General features: G+C 65.7%; 10 protein-coding genes across 10 annotated transcripts; 4 read left to right on the plus strand and 6 right to left on the minus strand.

Moving 5' to 3' along the window:
- Window positions 1-208: 208 nt before the first annotated feature.
- Window positions 209-4,345, plus strand: MICPUN_103791 (predicted protein; the record flags this gene model as incomplete). The annotated part of the gene is made up of 4 exons (XM_002505451.1): window positions 209-789; window positions 1,095-3,285; window positions 3,756-3,785; window positions 3,935-4,345. 4 exons carry the CDS (start codon window positions 209-211, stop codon window positions 4,343-4,345), a joined length of 3,213 nt encoding a protein of 1,070 aa, XP_002505497.1.
- A 152-nt stretch (window positions 4,346-4,497) lies between these two features.
- Window positions 4,498-5,031, minus strand: MICPUN_63596 (predicted protein; the record flags this gene model as incomplete). The annotated part of the gene is made up of 1 exon (XM_002505694.1): window positions 4,498-5,031. One exon carries the CDS (start codon window positions 5,029-5,031, stop codon window positions 4,498-4,500), a length of 534 nt encoding a protein of 177 aa, XP_002505740.1.
- Window positions 5,032-5,226: 195 nt separating this feature from the next.
- On the plus strand, window positions 5,227-6,330 carry MICPUN_63597 (predicted protein; the record flags this gene model as incomplete). The annotated part of the gene is made up of 1 exon (XM_002505452.1): window positions 5,227-6,330. The coding sequence occupies one exon, from the start codon at window positions 5,227-5,229 to the stop codon at window positions 6,328-6,330; it is 1,104 nt and encodes a 367-aa protein (XP_002505498.1).
- Window positions 6,331-6,372: 42 nt separating this feature from the next.
- On the minus strand, window positions 6,373-7,407 carry MICPUN_103793 (predicted protein; the record flags this gene model as incomplete). Its single annotated transcript, XM_002505695.1, has 1 exon — window positions 6,373-7,407. The coding sequence occupies one exon, from the start codon at window positions 7,405-7,407 to the stop codon at window positions 6,373-6,375; it is 1,035 nt and encodes a 344-aa protein (XP_002505741.1).
- A 457-nt stretch (window positions 7,408-7,864) lies between these two features.
- MICPUN_103794 (predicted protein) lies at window positions 7,865-14,120 on the plus strand (the record flags this gene model as incomplete). Its single annotated transcript, XM_002505453.1, has 2 exons — window positions 7,865-11,014; window positions 11,406-14,120. The coding sequence occupies 2 exons, from the start codon at window positions 7,865-7,867 to the stop codon at window positions 14,118-14,120; spliced, it is 5,865 nt and encodes a 1,954-aa protein (XP_002505499.1).
- MICPUN_63601 (predicted protein) lies at window positions 14,109-14,762 on the minus strand (the record flags this gene model as incomplete). The annotated part of the gene is made up of 1 exon (XM_002505696.1): window positions 14,109-14,762. One exon carries the CDS (start codon window positions 14,760-14,762, stop codon window positions 14,157-14,159), a length of 606 nt encoding a protein of 201 aa, XP_002505742.1. The 3' UTR covers window positions 14,109-14,156.
- A 181-nt stretch (window positions 14,763-14,943) lies between these two features.
- MICPUN_109366 (Drug/Metabolite transporter superfamily) lies at window positions 14,944-16,270 on the minus strand. The gene has a single exon (XM_002505697.1). It carries the CDS (start codon window positions 16,090-16,092, stop codon window positions 15,073-15,075), a length of 1,020 nt encoding a protein of 339 aa, XP_002505743.1. The 5' UTR covers window positions 16,093-16,270; the 3' UTR covers window positions 14,944-15,072.
- A 150-nt stretch (window positions 16,271-16,420) lies between these two features.
- MICPUN_109367 (predicted protein) lies at window positions 16,421-17,602 on the minus strand. The gene has a single exon (XM_002505698.1). The coding sequence runs from the start codon at window positions 17,500-17,502 to the stop codon at window positions 16,468-16,470; it is 1,035 nt and encodes a 344-aa protein (XP_002505744.1). The 5' UTR covers window positions 17,503-17,602; the 3' UTR covers window positions 16,421-16,467.
- A 158-nt stretch (window positions 17,603-17,760) lies between these two features.
- Window positions 17,761-19,527, minus strand: MICPUN_63604 (predicted protein; the record flags this gene model as incomplete). Its single annotated transcript, XM_002505699.1, has 1 exon — window positions 17,761-19,527. The coding sequence occupies one exon, from the start codon at window positions 19,525-19,527 to the stop codon at window positions 17,821-17,823; it is 1,707 nt and encodes a 568-aa protein (XP_002505745.1). The 3' UTR covers window positions 17,761-17,820.
- A 639-nt stretch (window positions 19,528-20,166) lies between these two features.
- MICPUN_109368 (predicted protein) lies at window positions 20,167-21,323 on the plus strand. The gene has a single exon (XM_002505454.1). It carries the CDS (start codon window positions 20,241-20,243, stop codon window positions 21,297-21,299), a length of 1,059 nt encoding a protein of 352 aa, XP_002505500.1. The 5' UTR covers window positions 20,167-20,240; the 3' UTR covers window positions 21,300-21,323.
- Window positions 21,324-21,349: the final 26 nt, after the last annotated feature.

The raw sequence follows: 21,349 nt of genomic DNA on the forward strand, positions 1-21,349 counted from the left end.
TCTCATGTACGCGTTGGCGCCGCACCTCGCGGCGGTCGCGCCGGTGCTCAGGTTCACCAGCGTCACCGTCCGGTCGGCCCTGCCGACGAGGACCATGTTGGAGTTTGTCGGGTGAAATCGCACGGCGGACGTCGGGACGTCGTCGACGAGCTCCGACGAGTCGCCCAGAAGCGACCGGTTACATCTCCATTCGTTTCTGGAAACCTCCATGGAAACGTCCACCGACTTGGACCAGTGTCGGACGTCACCGTCGGCGGAGGAGGTGACCAGCTCGTTGCCGCCCGCGGACCAGTCCAAGTCGGTGACGGACGCGGCGTGGCCTCGGAGCGTGTCGACCAGGTCCAAGCCTCCGCTCTCTCGGTTCGGCCGCATGAGCTCCACCTCTCCCGTGTCGCGGCCCAGCGCCAGGGTTTTCTCGCCGCCGTGTCCCGACCACCTCGCCACGGTGACCCTCGACCTGCGCGGCGTGAAGATGAGGTCCGGGTGCGACGGGTGGAGCTCCGTGGCGAGCGCCCCGGTCGTCGCGTGCGACGACGACGCCACCGTGGACGAGGATGCGGTCGACCGCCCGGATCGGGTCGAGGCGTCGTCGCCGTCGCCGTCGAACCCGGAGACGACGCTGGATATCCGGCGAACCGGGATGGCGCCCGCGTCGTCGTCCTCCTCCTCCTCGTCGGAGTCCGCGCCGCGGCGGAAGGCGGCGGCGACCACCGACGCGGGGCTCATCAGGTTGGGATCCATCGGCGGAGGACGCCTCTCGGCTCCGCCATCTTTCCGCGGGGGCGCCGCGTCGTTCGCCCGCCGCCGCGCCTCCCTTTCCGCCACGAGCGCGGCGCGGAAGGCGGCGTAGTCCACGCCGACGCCGCGGTGCGAGCGCCAGTGCGCGCGCGCGCCGAGGCCGTCCTCCAGCAGCACCGCCGCGCGCACATCCTCCGCGTCCATCCCCTCTGCCGGCACCTCCGGCGATCCCCGCGTGCTGTTGACCGCCAAAAGGTAGCCGTTTTTTTGACGAGCACGGCCCGTCCGAGGACCGGCGCGCGCACACGCGTGGACGCCCCCGAGCCAATGTCCGTGGTCCCCTCGCCGTGGCACAGCGAGGGCGAGGAGGTGAGCGATGTCGTCCTCCTCGACGACGACTCCGCGTCGCGCGTCGCGTCCTCCGCGGAGCCGTCCCCGCGCCTCGTCGTCGTTGGCGACGACGGCACCGCGACGATGAAGCCGTCCTCCTCGGCGACGACGAACGAGTCCGACGCGAGCGACGACGCGGACCCGAACGGCTCCCACAACCAGGAGGTGCTCGAAGAGGCCGGGTCCGACTACGAGCCCACGTACGAGGAGACGGTGGCGTACGCCAGGTGGCTGGGCATCAAACCCCACGAGGACGCGCGGATGATGCGGATCGCCAAAGATGGGCTGCGCGCCAAGCTCCCGCCCGATTGGAAGCCGTGCCGCACGGGCGACGGGCAGGTGTACTACTTCAACTTCACCACCGGCGAGAGCGACTGGGACCACCCGTGCGACGGGATATTCCGCGCCAAGGTGGAGGCGGAGAGGCTTCGCGCGGCGGAGGCGCCGTCGCCGTCCTCAGCGTCCGAAGCCATCACGGACGTCCCGACCCCGTCGTCAGTGTCAGTCGCCAAACGAGACGGCCACGACGAGGAAGAGGAAGGAGAGGAAGTAGAGAACGCGTTGACAGGCGGCGGCGGCGTCGGCGAACGGCACGGCAGCACCAGGAGCAGCGGCTCCTTCGCGCACGCCACCCCAAAGCCCCCGAGCGCGGGCAAGTCGGCTCCGTCGCCTCGCGTCGTCGGCGGATCCCTCCGGACGTCTCCGGATGTCGTCGGACCCGCCGCCGGAGCCGGAGTCGAGCCGCCGAGGCGTGAGGGCGCGAGGCGCTCCGCCGCCGCTGAGGCTGCGCGGGGGGGCGCGGTCGAGACGACGGTGCTCCTCAAGCTGGAGGATTTCTCCCTCGTCGAGAGCTTCCACCGAAGCGGCGGCGGGGGCGAGTCCTCGAGGGAATCGGGCGACTTGGGCGGTTCGGACTCGAGGACGCGTAAGCCGGAGGTGAAGCCGCTTAACCTCGCCGGCATCGGCGGCGGCGGCGGGGGCGGCGGTGGTATGCTCCTTACGGCGGAGGCGTTTGGTTTCTCGGGCACCTTCGACAGCACCTTGGACGACAGCGAGATGTCGGAAGCGTCCGACTTTCTCCCCCGCGACGGTACCAAAGACGACGACCCGAACGTTAACGGCGACGTCGACGGCGAGAAGAGGCCACAGCAGCAGCAGCAGCAGCAGCATCCCGGGGAGAAAAAGACGCCGCCGGTGTCGCCGCGTGGTACCGGTAAGCCCCCGCTCTCGCCCGGGAACTTCGTCAAGTCGCCCAAGGCGAGGTCGATGGCGGCGGCGGCGACGCGAGCCGCGAGGGGCGTTCAAGCGACGGGCGAGGACGTGGGGGAGGCACACGACGACGCGGCGGTGCGGGGCACGCGCGCGGTGACGCGTCCATCGCGCGTCTCCCCCGACGACGAAAACGTCGAGCCGAACATCCGCGGCGACGGCTCCGTGACGAAGCAAGCCCGGCCCAAGTCCATCCTCCCATCCGCCGCCGACACCGACGACGCCGACGCCGGCGTCCGGGTCCCGGGCGCGCTCGACGACCCCGACCTTCGCGCGCGCATCGACGCGCTCAGGGAGGAGTTCGTCGCCGCGAGGTCCGAACTCGAGCGCCTGTCGGATCGCGCCGAACAAACCGATCGATTCGTCGCGGCGGCGGTGGAGACGGCGATGGCGCGAACGTCGCGGGTCGAGACCGAACGCGCGAACGCGTTGGACGCCAAGGTGGAGACGACGCTTTCGTCGATGGCGGAGAGGGCGGAGAGGGCGGCGGCGGCGGCTGAGAGGGCTGAGAAGGCGGTGGATCGAGCGCTCGAGAGATTCTTCGCGGGGCGAGCGGCGGAGATCGCGGAGTCGACGGCGGCGCTCCCCGCGGCGCCGACGCCGACCGCGGCGGCGTTACCGGCGCCCCCCCGGAGCCTCGCCGGCGACGCGGGCGAGTCCCCGCCGACGCCCGCGGCGAGGCGCGAGTGGAAGCCGGCGAAGCTCCCACCGCCGCCGCCTCCTCTTCCCGCGTACGCTTCTTCGGCGGAGGTCGATGGGACGGCGGGCGCGACGCGGCCGAGGTTCGACGAGGCGAGGGCGCGGCGGCTCATCGAGATGATGGAGGAGTCGCCGGAGATGGAGAACCCGACGTTCGTGGCGTCCATCCGCGCGGTGATCGACGCGCTGGTGCGGTAGCTCGAGTGTGGTCTCTTTGGGGGGAGCGTTTCGCTGAAACTGGCGCCAGCAGCAAGGGGAGGGACACTGTCGTTTTTTCCTGCAATCTGATTGGCTGCCGCCATCAAGTCATCAATTCCTCCCTCCCCTTCAGCGCGGATCGCAGCGGCCTGACGTCATCGGCCCGGGTTCCCCATCATTCAACGACACACGTGCACGATGAACGCCGTCGCCCTCAACATTTCCCTCGCCCCCCGCGTGCGCGTCGCCCGCAAGGCGGCCGCCAAGCCCGCTCGCGCGGTGAGTCCAGCCCCCCCGCGCCACCCGACCCGCCCGGATTTTTCACCCCCGGGCCGCTATCATATCCGGAAATGACGGGCGCCCTCGCTCCGGGGCGCGACCCGCGCGCGGAGTGTCTCGATCGATCGAACGCCGGGCACTGACGATCTCACGCGATCCGCGCGTCTAATCCCCATCCGCAGGCCCGCGTCGTCATGGCCGCCCAGAAGAAGGTGAGCGCCGAGTCCCCTCGCCCGTCGCCCCCGCCTCGCCACCGCGAAACAATTCCGTCGCGCTCCAGCTGGCGCCTTCGCCCAAAATCGCCCCGATCGATCGCCCCGACTCACCTCCCCCGTTCCCATCTCGTCCCCTTCCAACCCAGGAGTCCGTCTCCGTCGCCGCGCGCCAGCCCACCCTCGCGGCCGCCACCGCCGCCGTCTCCGCCCTCGTCGCCGCCAACCCCGCGCTCGCCGGCGACCTCTTCGGCTCTGAGTACTCGGGCCTCGTCGGCGGCTTCACGATCGGCATCGTCGGCGGCACCGGCGCCGTCGCCGCGCTCCTCCTCCCGTTCATCTGCGGCACCCTCAACCCGGTCCAGATGGCGGTTAACCTCGGCCTGGCGGAGGGCGAGGTGTCCAACGAGCGCAAGTTCAAGAACAACGGCGAGCCCATGGAGCACGGCACCAAGTTTGGACACAAGTGGTACAAGACTGACGCGTACTGCAACGGCAAGTACATCGACTTCGCGGGCACCTCCAAGACCCAAGCGGCGATGGAGAAGGGCAAGCTCTGAGCGAGAACGAGCGAGCGGATAGCTAAACGCGGCTGTGTAAAGTTTTCAATATAGTCGATCGAATTCTTTCCATCCTACAAGTACGTGGTGTTGTCTACAAGCGAGTCTACGAATGAGCAAGTGCGCGAGCGGTTGTTGAAGTTGAAAAACTCTCAGACTCCCCCCATGATCCTAGGCAGGGCCTCGACGTTGGCGAGGAGGGCGAAGAGCGCGAAAAGGATCCCGGTCCCCGGGAACACCCTCGGCCCCGGCCAGTCCATCCCGTCGTCGTCGATCGCGTCAAATCGATCGAGGTACATCTTCCCCGCCAGCACGCACCCCGCGGCTCCCAAGATGAGCCCGCCCGGGGTGACCACGCCGTTGTCCGTCTGGATCGCGAGGAAGGACGCGACGAGGATGCCGCACGGCAGCGCGATGTCCTTGAACTCCGGCCTGCCCTTGAAGTCCGCGGGAAGGTTACCCTGCTGATACGCGCACTCGCCCGCGACCACCGCGGCGAAGAAGAGATCCTGCTGCGCCACCGCGTAGGCGACGGTGGGATCGACCGCCGCGCGCACGGAAACCGAGGCGGCGCGGCCGCGGACGGCGGAGGGGCGCGCGGGGGCGCCGCCGCGCGCCGCGCGCACCTTGGCGCCGGCGACGACGGCGCGCGCGCCGATCGCCGGGGTCATCCTGAGGGCCATCATCTCCTCGTCGAAGCAGCGCCGGTTGGAGTGATCGAACCCTATCCAGCCAAGTGGACAGGAAGTTCAGCCACGTCCGTCGCGGCTGAGCGCGTGCCCGCAGAAGAGATGCTGACGGTGCATCCGCCCATTCTTCGACGCGCCTCCGCCGGAGAGAGAAGCGAGCACCGGGAAATCCATCCGACGCAGCCTCCGTCCATGTCCCAAGCGACCGCCTTCGCGGTCCACGTCGCCGACGCGCGCGCGCTCGCCTCCCGCGCCGCCCACCGCGGCCGCGCGGCGATGATCGTCCACCACCCATCGTCGTCCGGGACCGCGCGACGATCCCGACTTGCCCGTCGCGGTCCGGTCACCGTCCGCGCGTTCGAACGCGCCGACGACGACGGCCCCGCGATCAAGATCGACTTGAAGCTCAGCGACGTCAGAAAGTGCAAGAAGATCGGCGGCGGTTCCTTCGGCGACGTCTTCGAGGGGACGTACAAGGGCCAGCCCGTCATCTTGAAGGAGCGCAAGGAGAACAAGGGCGCGCAGGGCCTCCGCTTCTTCCAGACGGAGGCTGCGATAGGCAGGCGGCTCAAGGGCGCCGCGGGCGCCGCGGATTTCATCGGCGTCGCGGGCGCGAACGCGTACCTGGTGTACAAGGACGAAGGCCGAGTCACGCTCGAGTCGATCCTCGGCAAGCGGGACGGCTTAAAGGACGCCATGGGCGCCAAGGACGATGCCGAAGCCGTCAGAATCTTCGCCAAACAGCTCCTCAGCGCCGTCAACACCGTGCACGGCGCCGGGGTGATCCACAGGGACGTCAAGCCCGATAACATCCTCTTCGCGGGCTCCTCGGGCGGCGGCGTGTTCGGCGGCGGTAAGGGTAAGGTGAAGCTCATCGACCTCGGCGCGGCGGCAGATCTGCGCACGGGCGTCAACTACTCCGAGGACGAGACCGTGTTCGACCCGGTGTACGGACCCCCGGAGAAGTACCTCAGCGGCAGCTTCGGGGGTTTGCTCGGGGGTTTGGGCTGGGCGAAGGACAAGCCCGACCTGTTCGACGCGTTCTCGTGCGGGATGGTCATCCTTCAGGTGGCGTGCCCGAGTTTGCGAAAGAAGGGGAGCATGGGCGGCGTCAAGCGCGACCTCAACATCTACGGGTACGACGCCGAGCGGTGGAGGAGCTCGCTGCCGGAGCGGAGGCAGGCGGACTTTGAGATTTTGGACGCGAACGGGGGTAAGGGGTGGAAGGCGGTGTGCGGGCTCCTGAGCCAGAAGAAGGGGCGCACATCCGTCAAGGCGGCGATGGGCCAGTGGTGATTTTTTTTTATCTTTTTCGTAAACCCTTCAGAGGCGGTCTACCTACGAGGCGTCACGTCTCGGGTCGTCGCTCGCCGCGCACTCCCGCCAGCACTCCGCGGAACCGCGTGTCTCCACCCCGAGCTCCACGAGCCGCCGCAGGACGAGCCCGCCGACGGGATTGGCGTTTTCGCCCCTGACCAGGGCGTCGCCGAGCTGCGCGTGAAGACACTTCACCCTGTTCCCACGCCATCCGCCGACGAACCCTTCACCTTTATCCAGCGACACGCCGACGAGACCGGTGCGGAACAGCACGTGCCTGATTTGCTCGAATCCGGGTTCGTTTCGTTCCACGCGTTCGGTCCACTGAGACGGCAGCATCCACTGCCGAACGGACACCGCCGATCGATGCGCCCGCTCCAAAGCCGCCGACAGCGACGGCGTGAGACTTATAACACTTGCCATCGCGTCTATGCCCCCCCTTCGCTCCAGCTTGTCCACCTCGCGGTCTAGGAGCGGGCACGCGAGCCAGCCCAGCGCGTGTTCCGCCTGCGCCCCGCCGCTCGGCGACGCGAGCGCAGCCTTGGCCTTCGATCGCGATCCCCTCGATCGACCGCGACGACTGGACGTCGCCTTCAGGGGCTCGGGCTCGTCCGGGTTCGGCGTCCCCGGGGACGGCCCGGGTGCCGACTCGTCCCCGGGAAAGCCGTCTAAACCGCTCACGGTCGCGGCGGGGACGTGGAGGGGCGCGTGGAGGTACGCCCGGGCAAAGCCGTGCCTGCACCTGGCCGCGCACGCCACAGGGTACGCGCGTCGCTTGCGAATCTGTCGCGACATCGTCGCCGCGTCGTCGTCGCCGCACGGTTCCAGCGCGTTCGATTCGAACGGCGCCGATCGCAGCTGCTCGACGGTGAGTTTCGAGGGCACGGCGACGCGCGGGTGGTTCCTGTGGTGCTTCGGGGGCACGTCGGGGGAGCTCCTCGAGTGTCGGGCGTCGGTGGCTAACCCTGGCGAGGTGCCCACTCGGAGATCCGAGCTGACGAGGTCCCGTGCGCGTCGAGCGATGGATCCCGCGATCCCCGAAGCGACGCGACGCATGGTGGTGCTGCGTGGGGCACGATGATGACGCGACCGGGGGTCACAGGCGCGTGCGTGCGACGGGATCCGCCGGCCCCGTGCTGGGCTCCCGCGCTCTGATTTGTGCTGTCCAATGGCACTCAGCTTTTTTGGTCCTTTTTTTCTGAAGTGTGTGCTCTTTTTTCTTGGTCCAGCCACCACAAAGCGGTGCACGCGCCTCGGCCTGATCGGGGGAACGTTTGACCCGTCTCCTGTCCATCCACGCGTCTCGCTCGCGTTCGAAGCATCCTCCGACGCACGCGCGAGTGCGGTGCGAGCGCCGGAAAGTCTCCGCCGCGGACCTCCAGTGCGAGGTTCGAATATTTGGGTGATCAACACGGGGAAAGCCCCACCTCCGCGTCGGTCGCGTCCTCGTCGAGTCCTCCTTCGCCGATAACATCGCAGATCCTCTGGTGATACCCGCTCAGGTCACTGAACGATGCCGTCGGGACGCCCCCGCGCGTCTGATACTGCGGGGCGAGCGTCACCCACGTTCGTCCGCTCTGGAAATTCCTTCTTAGCGAAGATCTTCGTGTTTCTCGCCTTTTCCGTGCAAGGGGGCTTAGGGTCCAGCGACGCACGCGCCACCGGCGGCACGATCACCACCTTCGGCGACTACGTCATCCACAATTTCACCTCCAGCGGCATTTTCCAGGTCACGGACCCCTCTCTGACCGAAGTGGAGGTGCTGGTCGTGGGAGGCGGAGGAGGAGGAGGCTGGGGTTATGGCGGCGGCGGTGGAGGTGGGGCTGTTCTGTCCTCTGCGAGCAAAACGCTGTCGTCGAATTCGATCACTGTCACTGTCGGTAACGGCGGTAACGGCGGTATAGTCTACGGCAGTGGCCTCGATGGTGGCGCCAGCGCTTTTGACAGCATGGTGGCAAATGGTGGGAAGGGTGGTATAGGCCGAGGTGACGGCGGCGCAAGCGGCTCTGGAGAATTGGGTGGAGGGAACAGCGAATACATGGGTGGAGGCGGCGGTGGCGCTGGAGGACCAGGGGAGACAGTACTCTCGAATAAAGGTGGTGACGGTGGCCCGGGCGTTGAATCGGCCATATCTGGTACCTCCAATTATTATGGCGGTGGCGGCGGTGGCGGCGTCTACATGAGCGGCAACCCTGGCGATGGAGGATTGGGTGGCGGTGGGTCAGGCGGATATTACAACCCAGCCGCGACTGCCGGACTTGGTTATTCGGGTTCGGCCTACACAGGGGGCGGAGGTGGTGGCGGTGCATATGATTTTGGCCCGGGCCCGGGCAATGGAAGTCCAGGCGGCTCCGGCGTCGTCATCGTCCGCTACAAGAAGAAAGCCGCCAGCACGCCGTCGGTAGGATCCAGCGACGCACGCGCAACCGGCGGAACGATCACCACCGTCGGCGACTACATCATCCACAATTTCACCTCCAACGGCACGTTCGCCGTCACGGACTCCTCTCTGACCGAAGTGGAGGTGCTGGTCGTGGGAGGCGGGGGAGGAGGAGGCGGCAATATTGCTGGCGGCGGTGGAGGCGGGGCTGTTCTGTACTCTGCGAGCAAAACGCTGTCGTCGAGTTCCATCACTGTCACTGTCGGTGGTGGCGGCGCTGCCGGCTATCCTGGCCTCGATGGTGGCGCCAGCGCCTTTGACAGCATGGTGGCAAACGGCGGGAGTGGTAGTATCGGGGGACCCTCTGGTCGTGCCGGCGGGGCAAGCGGCTCCGGGAATGTGGGTGGAGGCGCAGGCAACACGAACATGGTGGGTGGAGGCGGCGGTGGCGCTGGAGGACCAGGGGAGGATGCACACTCTGATGGCATGAATCAATACGGTGGTGATGGCGGCCCGGGCGTTCAATCGGACATATCTGGTACCTCCAATTACTTTGGCGGCGGCGGCGGCGGGAGCAGCGACAGCAACGTCCCTGGCGATGGAGGACAGGGTGGAGGTGCGCAAGGAGGGATGGGGTATCGATCTACGGCTTCTTCGGGTTCGGCATTTACAGGAGGCGGGGGTGGTGGCGGTGCATATTCCGGTACTGGAGGATCAGGCGGCTCCGGCGTCGTCATCGTCCGCTACAAGAAGAAAGCCGCCGCCACGCCGTCAGTAGGATCCAGCGACGCACGCGCAACCGGCGGCACCACGATCACCACCTTTGGCGACTACGTCATCCACAATTTCACATCCAACGGCACGTTCACCGTCACGGACTCCTCTTTGACCGAAGTGGATGTTCTGGTCGTGGGAGGCGGAGGCGGGGGAAGCGGAAATTGGGGCGGCGGTGGGGGAGGTGGGGCTGTTCTGTACTCTGTGAGCAAAACGCTGTCGTCGAGTTCAATACCTGTCACTGTCGGTAACGGCGGCACTGGCGGCACTGGCGAAGGTGGAACCAGCGTCTTTGATGGCATGGAGGCGAATGGCGGGAAGGCTGGTAATGGTGCTTATGGCGGGGCAAGCGGCTCCGAAAATGCAGGTGGATATGGAGCAACGAATATTGCGGGTGGCGGTGGCGGTGGCGCTGGAGGACCAGGGGAGGCAGCAATCGGTTCAAATGCTGGTGATGGCGGTCCGGGCGTTCAATCGGCCATACATGGTGCCTCCAATCATTATGGCGGTGGCGGTGGCGGCGGCGGCGACCCCGGCATCACCCCTGGCAATGGAGGGTTGGGTGGCGGTGGGCAAGGTAGGTACGGATTAGCTTATTCGGGTTCAGCCTTCACAGGGGGCGGAGGTGGTGGCGCCGGAGGTCCGTATCCTGGAGGGTCAGGCGGCTCCGGCGTCGTCATCGTCCGCTACAAGAAGAAAGCCGCCGTCACGCCGTCGTGCACGACGAGCCAGTACCTGAAGGACGGAGCGTGCGTGGCGTGTGCGACGGGGACGACCAGCGCGGGCGGTAACGCGACAGAGTGCACCGCGTCGTCGTCGGCATCGTCGCCGGGGGCACCGGCATCGTCACCGGAATCATCGACGCCATCCTCATCGCCTGCGCAGGAAAAGAAGGAGACAGCGGAGAAGACCCGCGACTCGATCCTCGCCGACATCGCGGACCCTGCGGTGAAGAAAAAAGCCAAGCTCCTCGCCGACGCGGCGATCGCTGGCGAAACGGTTCAGAGACTGTCCGCCAAGCTCTCGGCCGCGGATCCGGACGCCGCGTGCGCCTCCGCGTACTCCAAGGCGGCGGTGAGCTCGGGCAAGGGCGCGTGCGTTGCCAAGCCGGATACCTCAGCCGCCGCCGGGAGACGCCGCCTCTCCGCGACGACGTACAACGTCGAGCTCATGTTTAAATCATCCGAGGTGAGCGACGACGCGCTCGCCGCGGCTGCGAACGAGCTCAAGGCGAACGGCGTGGAGGGCGTGACGTCCCAGACGTCCGTGGATCCGATGCAGGAGCTCAAGGTCATCCCCGGCATCGACACCAACAAGCTTCAAACGTTTGACAAAGAGGCCAAGGCGGCGGCGGCGGCGGCCCCGTCGCCCTCGAGCGAGCAGCCTCCCCCGCCCCCGCCGCCGCCGAGCCCGCCGCCGCCGAGCCTTGTGGAGGACGACGACGACGCGGCGATGGGGCCGGGAGGAGGGCTCGTCGCCTGCGTCGCCGCGATGCTGGCGATCGTGCTAGTCGTGTAAACAAGACCCGTCCTGCTGTTATTTTTTGCTTGGAATTCATCTGCTCGGGCCATGCATCGGAGATCCTGTCGCGAGCGGGCGAGCCGGAAGGAGCTTTTCGCTCACCGGCGCGATTCACCACAAGCCCCACGGGCCGGAGGCGCCGGGAACGAGTCGAGACATCCCGGTTCGCCCGCGCGCGTCCCGTGCGTCCGGATAGACGTGAGGGAGGCGCGAGGGACCCGGAGTCGAGACGACACGGGTCGAGCGGCGCGTGCTCACCGGTGGGGGCTGGGAAGCAGAGAATCGCCCAATTCGGGAATCGCGAGGGGTTGCACCCACGGTCACTCGCACCCGTCTCCCGGTCGCCATGGACGGTCGCGCCACGCTGGAATTCGCCGAGATGGACGAGGTGTTCGAGTCCATCCCCACCGTCCACGCCCTCCACGCCTTCATCCGGTACCTCGACCTCGACGACCCGACGCTCGTCGACATCAAGCTGCACCGCTCGGGGCGACACCCTGACGACATCTACTGGTCGTGCGACCCGAAGTACGTGGCCAAGGTGAAACTCATGGGACGCAAACCGAGCGGCGACGACAGCGAGCTGTACAGCAAGCTGCAGGCGGAGAAGGACGCGGTCGTCCGGCAGCAGGCGGAGCGCAACGAGCGCATCAAGAAGATGCGTTCGATGGCGGGGCGAGACTTCAACCCGGAGGACGTCAAGGCCAAACTCCTGCCCGTGTTTCACAACTACGGCGAGTACAGGGTGTTCAGGGACAAGCCCGCGTTCCGCAAGGCGCCAGAGAAGGGAACGGTGCCGCCCGAGGAGAACGGCAGCTGGGAGATGTCCACGCTGGGTTGGCAGCGGCTCATTCGCGATTGCCAGCTCCTCGACAACTCCATCTCGGTGACCGACGTGGACACGGTGTTCACCCGCGTCGACGCGGGTTTGGGCACCGACGTCAACAACAAGGACGACCGCGCGAGGCGGTACAAGACCCGGAACGCGTTCGGGGACCTGCGGATAAACTTTGACGAGTTTCAGAGCGCGCTGAGGGAGGCGGCGAAGCTTCGTTACCCCGAGGCTGAGGACGCGGATCGAGCGTACGAAGCCCTGGTTCGGATTTACATCCTTCCCCACGCGTCCAAGACGCCGATGAAACCCCAGCCGGACCTGGATGACCTACTCTCCAGGAACGCCATGAACGAGATTCGCACGCGGGAGAAGACGCTCAAGCGCGTGTACGCCCACTACGCCACCCTCAACATGTACAGCTCCACGACGGAGAAGATCACGTGGAGGACCATCGAGAAGCTCAACGCCACCCTCAACGAGGACGAGTTCGTCACGTGGCTCGTGAACTTCGAGGTGGTCCCGCACCTCATGAGCAAGGGCGAGGCTCTGGCCATCTTTCACGAGGTTGAGGAGGCGAACGACGCCGACGGCGAGGTTGGCGAGATGCTCTACCCGGCTTTCACCGAGGTTCTCGGCCAGCTCGCCGTGACGGCGTTCGCCAACGTGGCGCCGATGCTGCGCAACCCCCGGACGGACGTCGCCGTCGTGAACGCCATGCGGAAGATGTGCGAGAACGTCCCGAAGCAGTACTGGATGATGGGCACGATCGGGCGACTGTTTCGCGAGCGAGGGTACTTTTCGCACCCCGGCGGGAAGACGCTGCCCCGAGAACGCGATCGAACCAAGGCGGCGCTTCGGTTCGCCGAGACGGAACGCGTGACGCGAACGTCGCGAATGGGGGCGTGGCAGGGCCGGCTCGGACGCACGGGGACGTTACAGAGGGAGCCCGGCACACGCGCGTGGGTCCCCGGGGGTAGGTCGGACGACGTGAGACACGCGGGGCCGGGCGGTATCAAGGCTGAGTACGGCTACCAGCAGTCGCCCGGGAAGCTGGAGCACCCGCACATGTACCCGGTGACGCACCCGGCGCCGTGGGACACCCACGACCTGGCGTACAAGCGCGCGCAGAGGCAGCGGGAGGCGGTGGAGCGGCTGAGGGACCGCGCTCGGAAACTGTCGGAGAACACCCACCCTTCGGAGGGTCGAGCGTGGTTGGAGAAGAACGTCCGGGAGCACGCCGGGGACGCCAGCTTCGAGCTCGACGACGACCACTACGCGTCCATCATGCGAAGGGACCGCGTGTACGACGCGGAGGACGACGAGGCGTGGGACGGTATCGAAGCGACGGGGGCGCACCCCGACGGGGGCCACCCCTTCGTCCCAGCCACGCCGTTCGGCCCGCGCCGGTGGGACATCAGGTCCTTTCACACCAGCACCGGGTACGACGCCCAGCCGGCGCGACAGTCGTTGGCGCGAGACACGTTCCCGGACAGGACCTTCCGCGGCATCTCCAACCGCAGGCGCGGGGTCAAGTACACACCGTTTTATCCCCCGGTGGAGCGCGTGGGTCACGGCCCCGCAATCGGAGGTTTGGTTCGGAAAAAGGACGAGATTCGCGTCAGGGTGGATCCGCTCGCGGTGGAACCCGGCGAGTACGGCGAGGAAGGGGCGGCGGAGGCGGCGGCGGAGGCGGCGGAGCGCGAGCTTCGGCAGCTGGAGATCGAGGCGGCGCGCGAGGAGGTTGGCGAGGAGGTTGGCGAGGATGTTCCCGGAACAGATCCGGAATCGTATCCAACCTTCGAGGACGTCCACGCCATCCTCGAGAGCGCCTCGCCGACGCGAGTGCGCCGCGCCGCCAAACCCTTCGGCGGGGGTATACCACTCGTGCGATCGCCCGGGTCCCGAACCGCGCACTCGCCCCGCATGGGCATCGCGTTTGGCAAGCGAGAGGATCCCGACTCGAACCCGCTGCGAACGCGATGGGCTCCGCCGACGGCGACGCCCGCGAAAGGGCTCGGCGCGGAGCGCGAGGAGGACCCCGGCGCCGCGGTGGCCGAGGTCGAGGCGCTGGGCAGCGAGTGGTTCGAGGAGCTTCGCGAGAAGGCGATGAGCCGTCGGAGCGACGCGATGTTGCTGACGGAGTGGCGGAAAAAGTTGGGCACAAAGGAGGCGAGGTTGAAGAACGAGGCGGACATGGAGACGGTCCGCCGGGGTCTGCGCGCGCAGGCCGCTAGCAGGGCTGAGAAATTCGGCTACTGATTAAGTCTTTATTAGGTGAGGTCATCGTTCGTCGCGTCACACGACCATCTCGACGACGCCCTCGGTGATGAGCGGCTGCGCCTCGTCCCTCCACAGCAGGTGCACCGTGTTTTTGGCAAGATCCACCGTCCCGTCGCGAGTCACGAGCTCCCCTCGCTCCTGCAGCACCCGCACCTGCACCTTGTGCTCCTTGGGCGGGGTGGGATCGAGCGTGATGTTGATCCCCACACCCCCGCGCCGCCCCTGGTACCTGTTGACCAGAGCGCTGTACTGCTGGAAGTAGCCGCGCTCGCTGTGCGACAGGCTCTCGCCCAGATCCTCCGGCAGCGCGGTGCCCACCTCCCACCGCAGCGCCCGTACCCTGTCCGCGCGCTCGTTGAGGTACACCAGCAGCGCGCGCTTGTTTCGGAGCACCGCCTGGTGGTGCACGAGGATCGCGGCGGCGTCCTCGGGCGCCGCCGCGTCCAGGCTCGTGCCCTGCTCCTGGATGTCCCCGATGAGCCTGAGGATGGACCTGTGGTGCTCGTTGCTCTCGTCGACCACCGCGCGCACGAGCTCGTCGTTGTACGGCGGGATGGTGCCTTTCTCCGACTGGCTGATGTCCTGCACCAGCGTGGCGGCCTTGTCGCCGAAGTTGGACATGGCGGCGGGCTGCCGACCGGGACACAGCGCGTCTCCAAAGTGCCCACGATTTGAAAAAAAACGGGTCTCTTTTGCCTCGACTCGCCGACGGTGCTCCCCACTCTGCCACTGCGAGTGTCTCGGGGAAAAAGTTGTTGGCGCATGCCTCCTCGCCGCTCCGAGGGCTGTCGTCGCGTCGTGTGCCGGGCAAATATTCGGTATTATCAAGGAACAAGTGAGCTACTGTATAAATTTCGGGGGATCGCCATCGACGCCCCACCGCGCGCCGTCTCATCGCGCAACCCCCCGGGACGAATGCGCCAACACCCCTTCACTTTTTGGTCGAGCCGTAACCCGCCTCCTCGCCACCCTTCTCGCCAGCCTCCTCCGCCGCGAGCTTATCGTCCTCCTCCTTCGCCTTGATCTTCGCGTAGTTGTAAAAGCCAAAGCCCACGATGCTGGTGGCGTACCCCAGCGCGGTCTGCAGGCTCACCACGTCGCTGTAGATGGCGATACCCGCGAAGATGATGAGGATGGACTTCATCTGCGCGAGCACCTTCAGCGTGAGCGAACCGGCGTTCTTGATGACTCCGAGCGAACAGTAGTTGACCGCGAACCCGAGGGTGCCGCACGCGATGAAGATGAGTGGGTGCTCCTTCATCTGCCCCCAGGCGTCCTCCTCGATCATCTCCTGAAGTTCCATGGTGTAGATGGCGATGCCGAGGAAGATGAGCGACGCTGGGGACACAAAGTACATCCCCTCCCACATGGAGAAGGACTTGTTCGCGAGGAGAAACTGGAACGCCGCGGACTTGAGCGCCTCGAAGGACTCCGCGGTGACCACGAGCCCGATGCCAATCCAGGTGAAGTGAACCTCCGCGTACGCCGCCACCGCCGCGCCGAAGACGATGACCATGACGGAGATGAACACGCTCATGTGAAACCTGTCCAGCCCGGTGATTGTCAGGACAAAGAAGAGCGCGACGGGGGAGAGCGCCTTGGCCATCTGCAGAAAGGAGAGCGAGAGGTAGAAGTACGCCATGTTGCCCGTCGCCAGCGTCACGCCGGTGAAGAAACCGATCGGAAGCACGTTCTTGAGCCACGAGCTCAGCGTGATGTCTTTGTGCTTCTCCAGCGAGATCGCGCCGGTGTGCACCAGGATGACGGATGCGACCCAGCCGAAGAGCACGCCGAGGGAGGCGAGCGCGATCGGGTAGTGGAACGGCGTGACCGAGAGCACGTGCTTGTTGAGCAGGATGATCGTCGACGCCGCCGTGAGGTAGGCGATGCCGTAGACCACCGCCATGAGGAGGCTGCCCCCGCCGGGGCTCGCGTTGCCCACCGCGCCCATTGTAACTGCTGTTTGGCCGCGCCCTTCGCCGTTTCCCTAGGATCCTTCGTCGCCCGCTCCGTCTCGAGCGCGGCGATACCCGCGTCCGCGGTGGCGCCTCCGAGCGAGTCGGGCGGCTCCGGTCTCAGTCGCGCGGGTGAGTGCCCGTGTGACTGTCGCTCGTCGTCCAGGAAAGGCGACGCGCGGCTGCGTTGTGGCGACGCGAGGGCAGCCGCGTGGGTGTTACCGGGTGCGGTGCGAAAAAAACAGGTCGGACGTGTTTTTTTGGTCGGTTGCAAATTTTTCCAGTTTTTTCCCGGGGCCCAGTCCAAACCCAACGGATTGTTTTGGATTTTTGTCTCGAGTTTTCTTACACACGCGTCTGGCACCCCATCATCACAAGGGTTCCGGCGCGCCCCCCGTCCCCGGTCGACTCCCCCGCTGGCTGCTCCCACCGCTCGAGCTCGGCGGCGGCGGCGGCGCGGCGACCACCAGGTTACCCCCCGTCAGCGCCTGCAGCTTGGTCAGCAGCGTCTGAATCTTCGCATCCTTCAGGCGGACGAGCTGCTCCAGCTTCCGCGACTTTGTCTCCAGGATGTCGTTCGTCTCCTTGAGCTCCGCGATGACGGCGTCCTTGTGCTTGAGCACCTCCGCGGGTATCTCCATCTTCATCTTCGCCTCGAGCGTCGGCGGCAGCTGCGGCCGGTACGTCTTGCCGTCCACCTCGATCGTCCCGTCGCGGTGTTTGACGATCCTCGCGTTGTTGTCGGCGGCGGCGTTGCTCTGCGGCAACCCGCCGGTGACCGTCGCCGTCGCCGGGTCCGCCGCGGCGAAGCCCTTGATGCCCTTGTCCTGCGCCCGCGCGTACGCCTTCATCTTCTCCTCGCGGGTCATCTCCGCGGGCTCGGCGCTCTGAAACACGATGGGCACCATGCCCTCCTTCACCGGCGCGGGCGCGGGCGCGTAGCCCCCACCAGGCTGCGCGTTGGTTTTCTGAGGCTTGAGCACCCCCGGGGAGACGGCGTTTGCGGCGGAGGTCTTGTCGGTCTTCGCGCCCGCGTCCGGCCCGGGGCCCTTCACCCCGTGCTTGCTCTGGAACTCCGCCATCTTGTACTTGCAGAGCTTCAGCACGCGCTCGATCGCGCCCGCCTTGTTGTTGCAGCAGTCCTGCACGTCCTGGAGCGGGATCTGGAATCCCAGCTTGCGCAGCGCCCTCTGGTTCAGGGTCTGCCAGTTGTACATCTTCTGCGTCATCGCGTTGGCGCTGCTGTAGTTATGCAGCTCGATGAGCCGCGGGTAGAAGTGCGCGATGACCTCGGCGACGAGCACGCCGTCGGCGAAGTCGCGCGCGATGTTTCGCTTCGGCCGCGACAGCGGGATCTCGTCGACCCACTGGTACAGCGGCTTGAGCTCGGAGTCGGCAACCTCCATGGTACCTCAATGCGTCGGGGTCGATGCGTCGCGGCGCCGTGGAGGGAAACTCGGCTCGCCTGTTCCGAGAGCGAGCGAACGGGGAGCCTCGCGCGGGTCGTCGCAACTCTGGGCGACGACGACGCCCCGGCGGGGGAGAAGCGTAAATCCTAAATTTGGTCAACCCTTCGTCAGCAAACGGTCCGCGGCAAATAAATAGTATGTCGTTCAGTTACGGTTTTAGAGTTTGTGATTAACGATTTACGTAGCGCACCGAAGAACAGTCTCCGAATGAATTCGTTATAAAATAAATTAATAATCTTCCTGCGCGAAAAGCCGTCACGCGCCAATCTGCTTGCCGACGCCGTCCAGGATGGTCGGGAAGAACACGTAGTGCGCCGTCTTGACGATGATGTACGTCACGGTGAACGCCACGAAGTACCGGCTGCAGAACGTGTCGAAAACCTCGCACCCCTGGCGAAACAGCCCCGACGCCTTCCCGTACAATCGCAGCGGCACAGCAACCGCGCCCGCGCCTTTCCTCGCCTTGCTCAGCGCGCTCGTCTCGTCGCCCTTCGCCCGCACGTCCGCCGCCGCCTTGGTGTCCTCCATCATCGCCGCGTACCGCGCGTTCACCTCCGCCGTCTGCTTCTCCCTGTCCCCGCGCGACAACAGCGGGTTCATCATCAGACCCTTCACCTCCGCCATCTGCTTCTCCATGAGCTCGTTAAACTCCCTTTCGCGTTTCTCCTCCTCAGCCTCCGGGGTGGCCATGCCCAAAAGCCGTCCCGCGCCACGCGCGACGAGACCCAGCGACAGGTCGTGGTAGATGGCGAGGATCGCGACCACCTTGGTGGATCCGAGTAGGATGAAGTTGGCGCCAACCATGAAGACGACGCCCGCGAGGTACGTCTCGCTCGTCTCGTGAATGGGTAAGACCCAACCCAGGCCCTTCTCCTTGATGAACGGCAGCGCCGTCTCGCGCGAGAACGACTCGAGGACGCAGAGCTCGGTGCGCACGCGGATCAGCACGTCGTTGATCAAAGGTCGGTAGTTCTCGATGTTCTGGTCCCCCGCGAGCGCCAGCGCGGCTCGTTGGCCGACGCGGAACACCCCGTCCGACGCGGGGCACACGGGGTTAAACTGGAAAAACGGGTCGATGGCCGCCGGGGAGTTTATCGCGGCGGCGGCCGTCTCCGGGTGCAGGAACCCGAGGCCCGTGAGCGCGGTGAGGCCCGCGACGGAGAAGTAGAACGCCTCCTTCTGCGCCTTGGCCTTGGCCTTCTGCTCCTCGGTCATTGCCGCCGTTTCGTCGTCGTCAAGAGAAGCGGCGGCTTCGAGCGCGGCTCGGATCTTCTTCTCATCCGCGGCGCGCTGCTCCTTCAGGTTTTGCAGCTGCGCGCGCCACTTCTCCCTGGCCTCCTCGTTGGAGTGCTTGGTGGCCTGGTAGCCGCGGCGTCGAATCGGCGCGGAGTCGTCCGCCGGGGCGGCGTACTCGATGGAGCATCCGTCGGACGGGCAGTTGCCCTCCTCGACGTCCACGGTGCCCCACGTGGCGGATGGATCGGGGTTCTTGGACAGGGGCTTGAGCACGCGGCGCTTGCGGCGAACGGCGGGGGCGGTGACCTCGCGCAGGGCCCTGAGGGACTCGATCTGCGCCTGCTGGCACTCGTGCGCCTCCTCGGTGGAGGATCCCGAGGACATGGCGCCGCGCGTCGGCGCGTCGTGGTCGGCGTCCGGCATGGAAGTCTCGATGGAGCACCCGTCGCTGGGGCAATCGGTCGCGTTGTCGCCGAGGAGCTCGGCGTCGAGCGCGGGGGGCGCGGGATTGCCGGTCAGGGGTTTGATGACCCGTCGTTTCCTGCCCTTGGCGACGCCGACGGTGGAGTAGCCCGAGACGCGCTCCGCGCGGCACGCGAGCGGGAATCGCGAGGAGCGCGTGGGGAGCGCGGTGGCGTTTCGGGCCATCTCGCGCGTGCCGTTGGGAACGACGGCGCGGCGCGCGGAGACGGCGCCGAGGGGGAACGCGAGGACGACGGCGGGCATCGCGGCTCGAGGTCCGGACCGAACGTGAAGACCCGGTGGGCTCGACGCGTGTGCGATGACGATTGAAGGGGCTCAACTGTAGGCCTGTGACAGATATCCGAACGACGGTCGATATTGACCTGAAGAGAAAGAGAGATCGCGAAGTCGGGGCTCTGATTGGTCCGGAGGGATTCAGTCTGGTTGCGCAGCTGATTTCGGGACTTTTCGGTGCAGTATGGCGTTAAAAAACCCGTATTTCCCTCCGGCTGTACGAATCCCAGTTTGTTTTTCTTCAAGTTGTAATTGACTTCATCACGTTTTTTCCGGTCACTTCGAGTAGTTTCCGGAGTCACTTCGCGCGCGCGCATCTTGCTTGGGGCGCGACAGGGCCGGTCGGTCAAACTGCACGGAATCGGCTGAAAATCGGTGTGCGCAGAGAAGGCACGGTCTCGAGCGGCCTCCTCGAATCCTAGCGTCCAAATCGCACGGACGGCTGAGATCCGGCGTCGATCTTTTTGGTCGCGCGTCGCGGGGGCATATCGCAACCCCTAAAAATGAAAATTTTGCTCGGCCAGTTTTTTTCGGTGCTCGTGGTCGCGTGCGTCCCGGGCGCGCTCGCCTTCGCGGACGGTACCGCGCTCAAGGCTGCTGTAGACAGCTGTCTCGCTATCGATGCCACGGGCGTGGCGTGTTGCAACAGCGGCGCAAACTGCGGGGCTGCCGGGACGGATGAGATGGACAAATGGGACGTGAGCTCGGTGACGGGCATGGGGTCCTTGTTTCAGGATGCGACGGCGTTCAACGCGGACATCTCGGGATGGGACACGAGCTCGGTGACGGACATGGATGGAATGTTTTGGGGTGCACAGGCGTTCAATCAAGATATCGGATCGTGGGATACCTCCCAGGTCACGAATATGGCTTCCATGTTCCGGGACGCCACGTCGTTTAATCAACCTATTGGCAACTGGACTACCTCGAAGGTCACGGAAATGGGTTCCATGTTTCGGAACGCCACGTCGTTCAATCAACCTATCGGCAACTGGAACACTTCCAAGGTCACGAAAATGGACGGATTGTTCTTGGGCGCTGGACGCTTCAACCATCCAATCGGTGACTGGGATACCTCCAAGGTCACAACCATGGCAGCAACCTTGTCTGCTGCCGCATTTAATCAACCGATCGGTGGCTGGGATACCTCCAAGGTCACGGACATGTCGGGCATGCTCAGCAAGGCTACCGCATTTAATCAACCGATCAATGACTGGAACGTCTCCAAGGTCACGAACATGATGGGAATGTTCTATGAAGCTACCTCGTTTAATCAACCGATCAATGACTGGGACACCTCCCAGGTCACGAACATGCAGTACATGTTCGCTGCCGCCGCCGCGTTCAATCAACCAATCGGTGAATGGAACACCTCCAAGGTCACGAACATGGGAGATATGTTCAATGGCGCCTCGTCTTGGCACGCTGCATACACTAATTGCGGCCACGATGCTTCAGCGTCGGTCTGCCTCAGTTCCACGTCTTATGCCAGCTCGAATGGCACAAACGATGGTCCCCCTTCTGCATGGGTCCTTATACCGAAGCCACCACCGCCACCACCGCCATCCACGGCGAACACAACTTCACCGCCACCACCGCCATCCACGGCGAACACAACTTCACCGCCCCCGCCGTCGCCACCTTCTCCCCCACCCAAACTCGTCACCGACGAGGACGACCACGCCGCGGGACTCACGGGCATCCTCGTGGCTCTGGTGGCGACGATTTTCAACATGTTGTAAATATAAATAATCTTTTCTTCGCTTCAAATCTCGCCGACCACGTGGCAGCG

The sequence above is a fragment of the Micromonas commoda genome, chromosome 13, assembly GCF_000090985.2.
Source record: "Micromonas commoda chromosome 13, complete sequence".
Lineage (NCBI taxonomy): Eukaryota > Viridiplantae > Chlorophyta > Mamiellophyceae > Mamiellales > Mamiellaceae > Micromonas > Micromonas commoda.

Excerpts from the sequence above, each read along its gene's own strand:
- MICPUN_109366 (XM_002505697.1), bottom strand. The coding sequence starts at position 16,092 with ATGGGCGCGGTGGGCAACGCGAGCCCCGGCGGGGGCAGCCTCCTCATG.
- MICPUN_109368 (XM_002505454.1), top strand. The coding sequence starts at position 20,241 with ATGGACAAATGGGACGTGAGCTCGGTGACGGGCATGGGGTCCTTGTTT.
- MICPUN_109367 (XM_002505698.1), bottom strand. The coding sequence starts at position 17,502 with ATGGAGGTTGCCGACTCCGAGCTCAAGCCGCTGTACCAGTGGGTCGAC.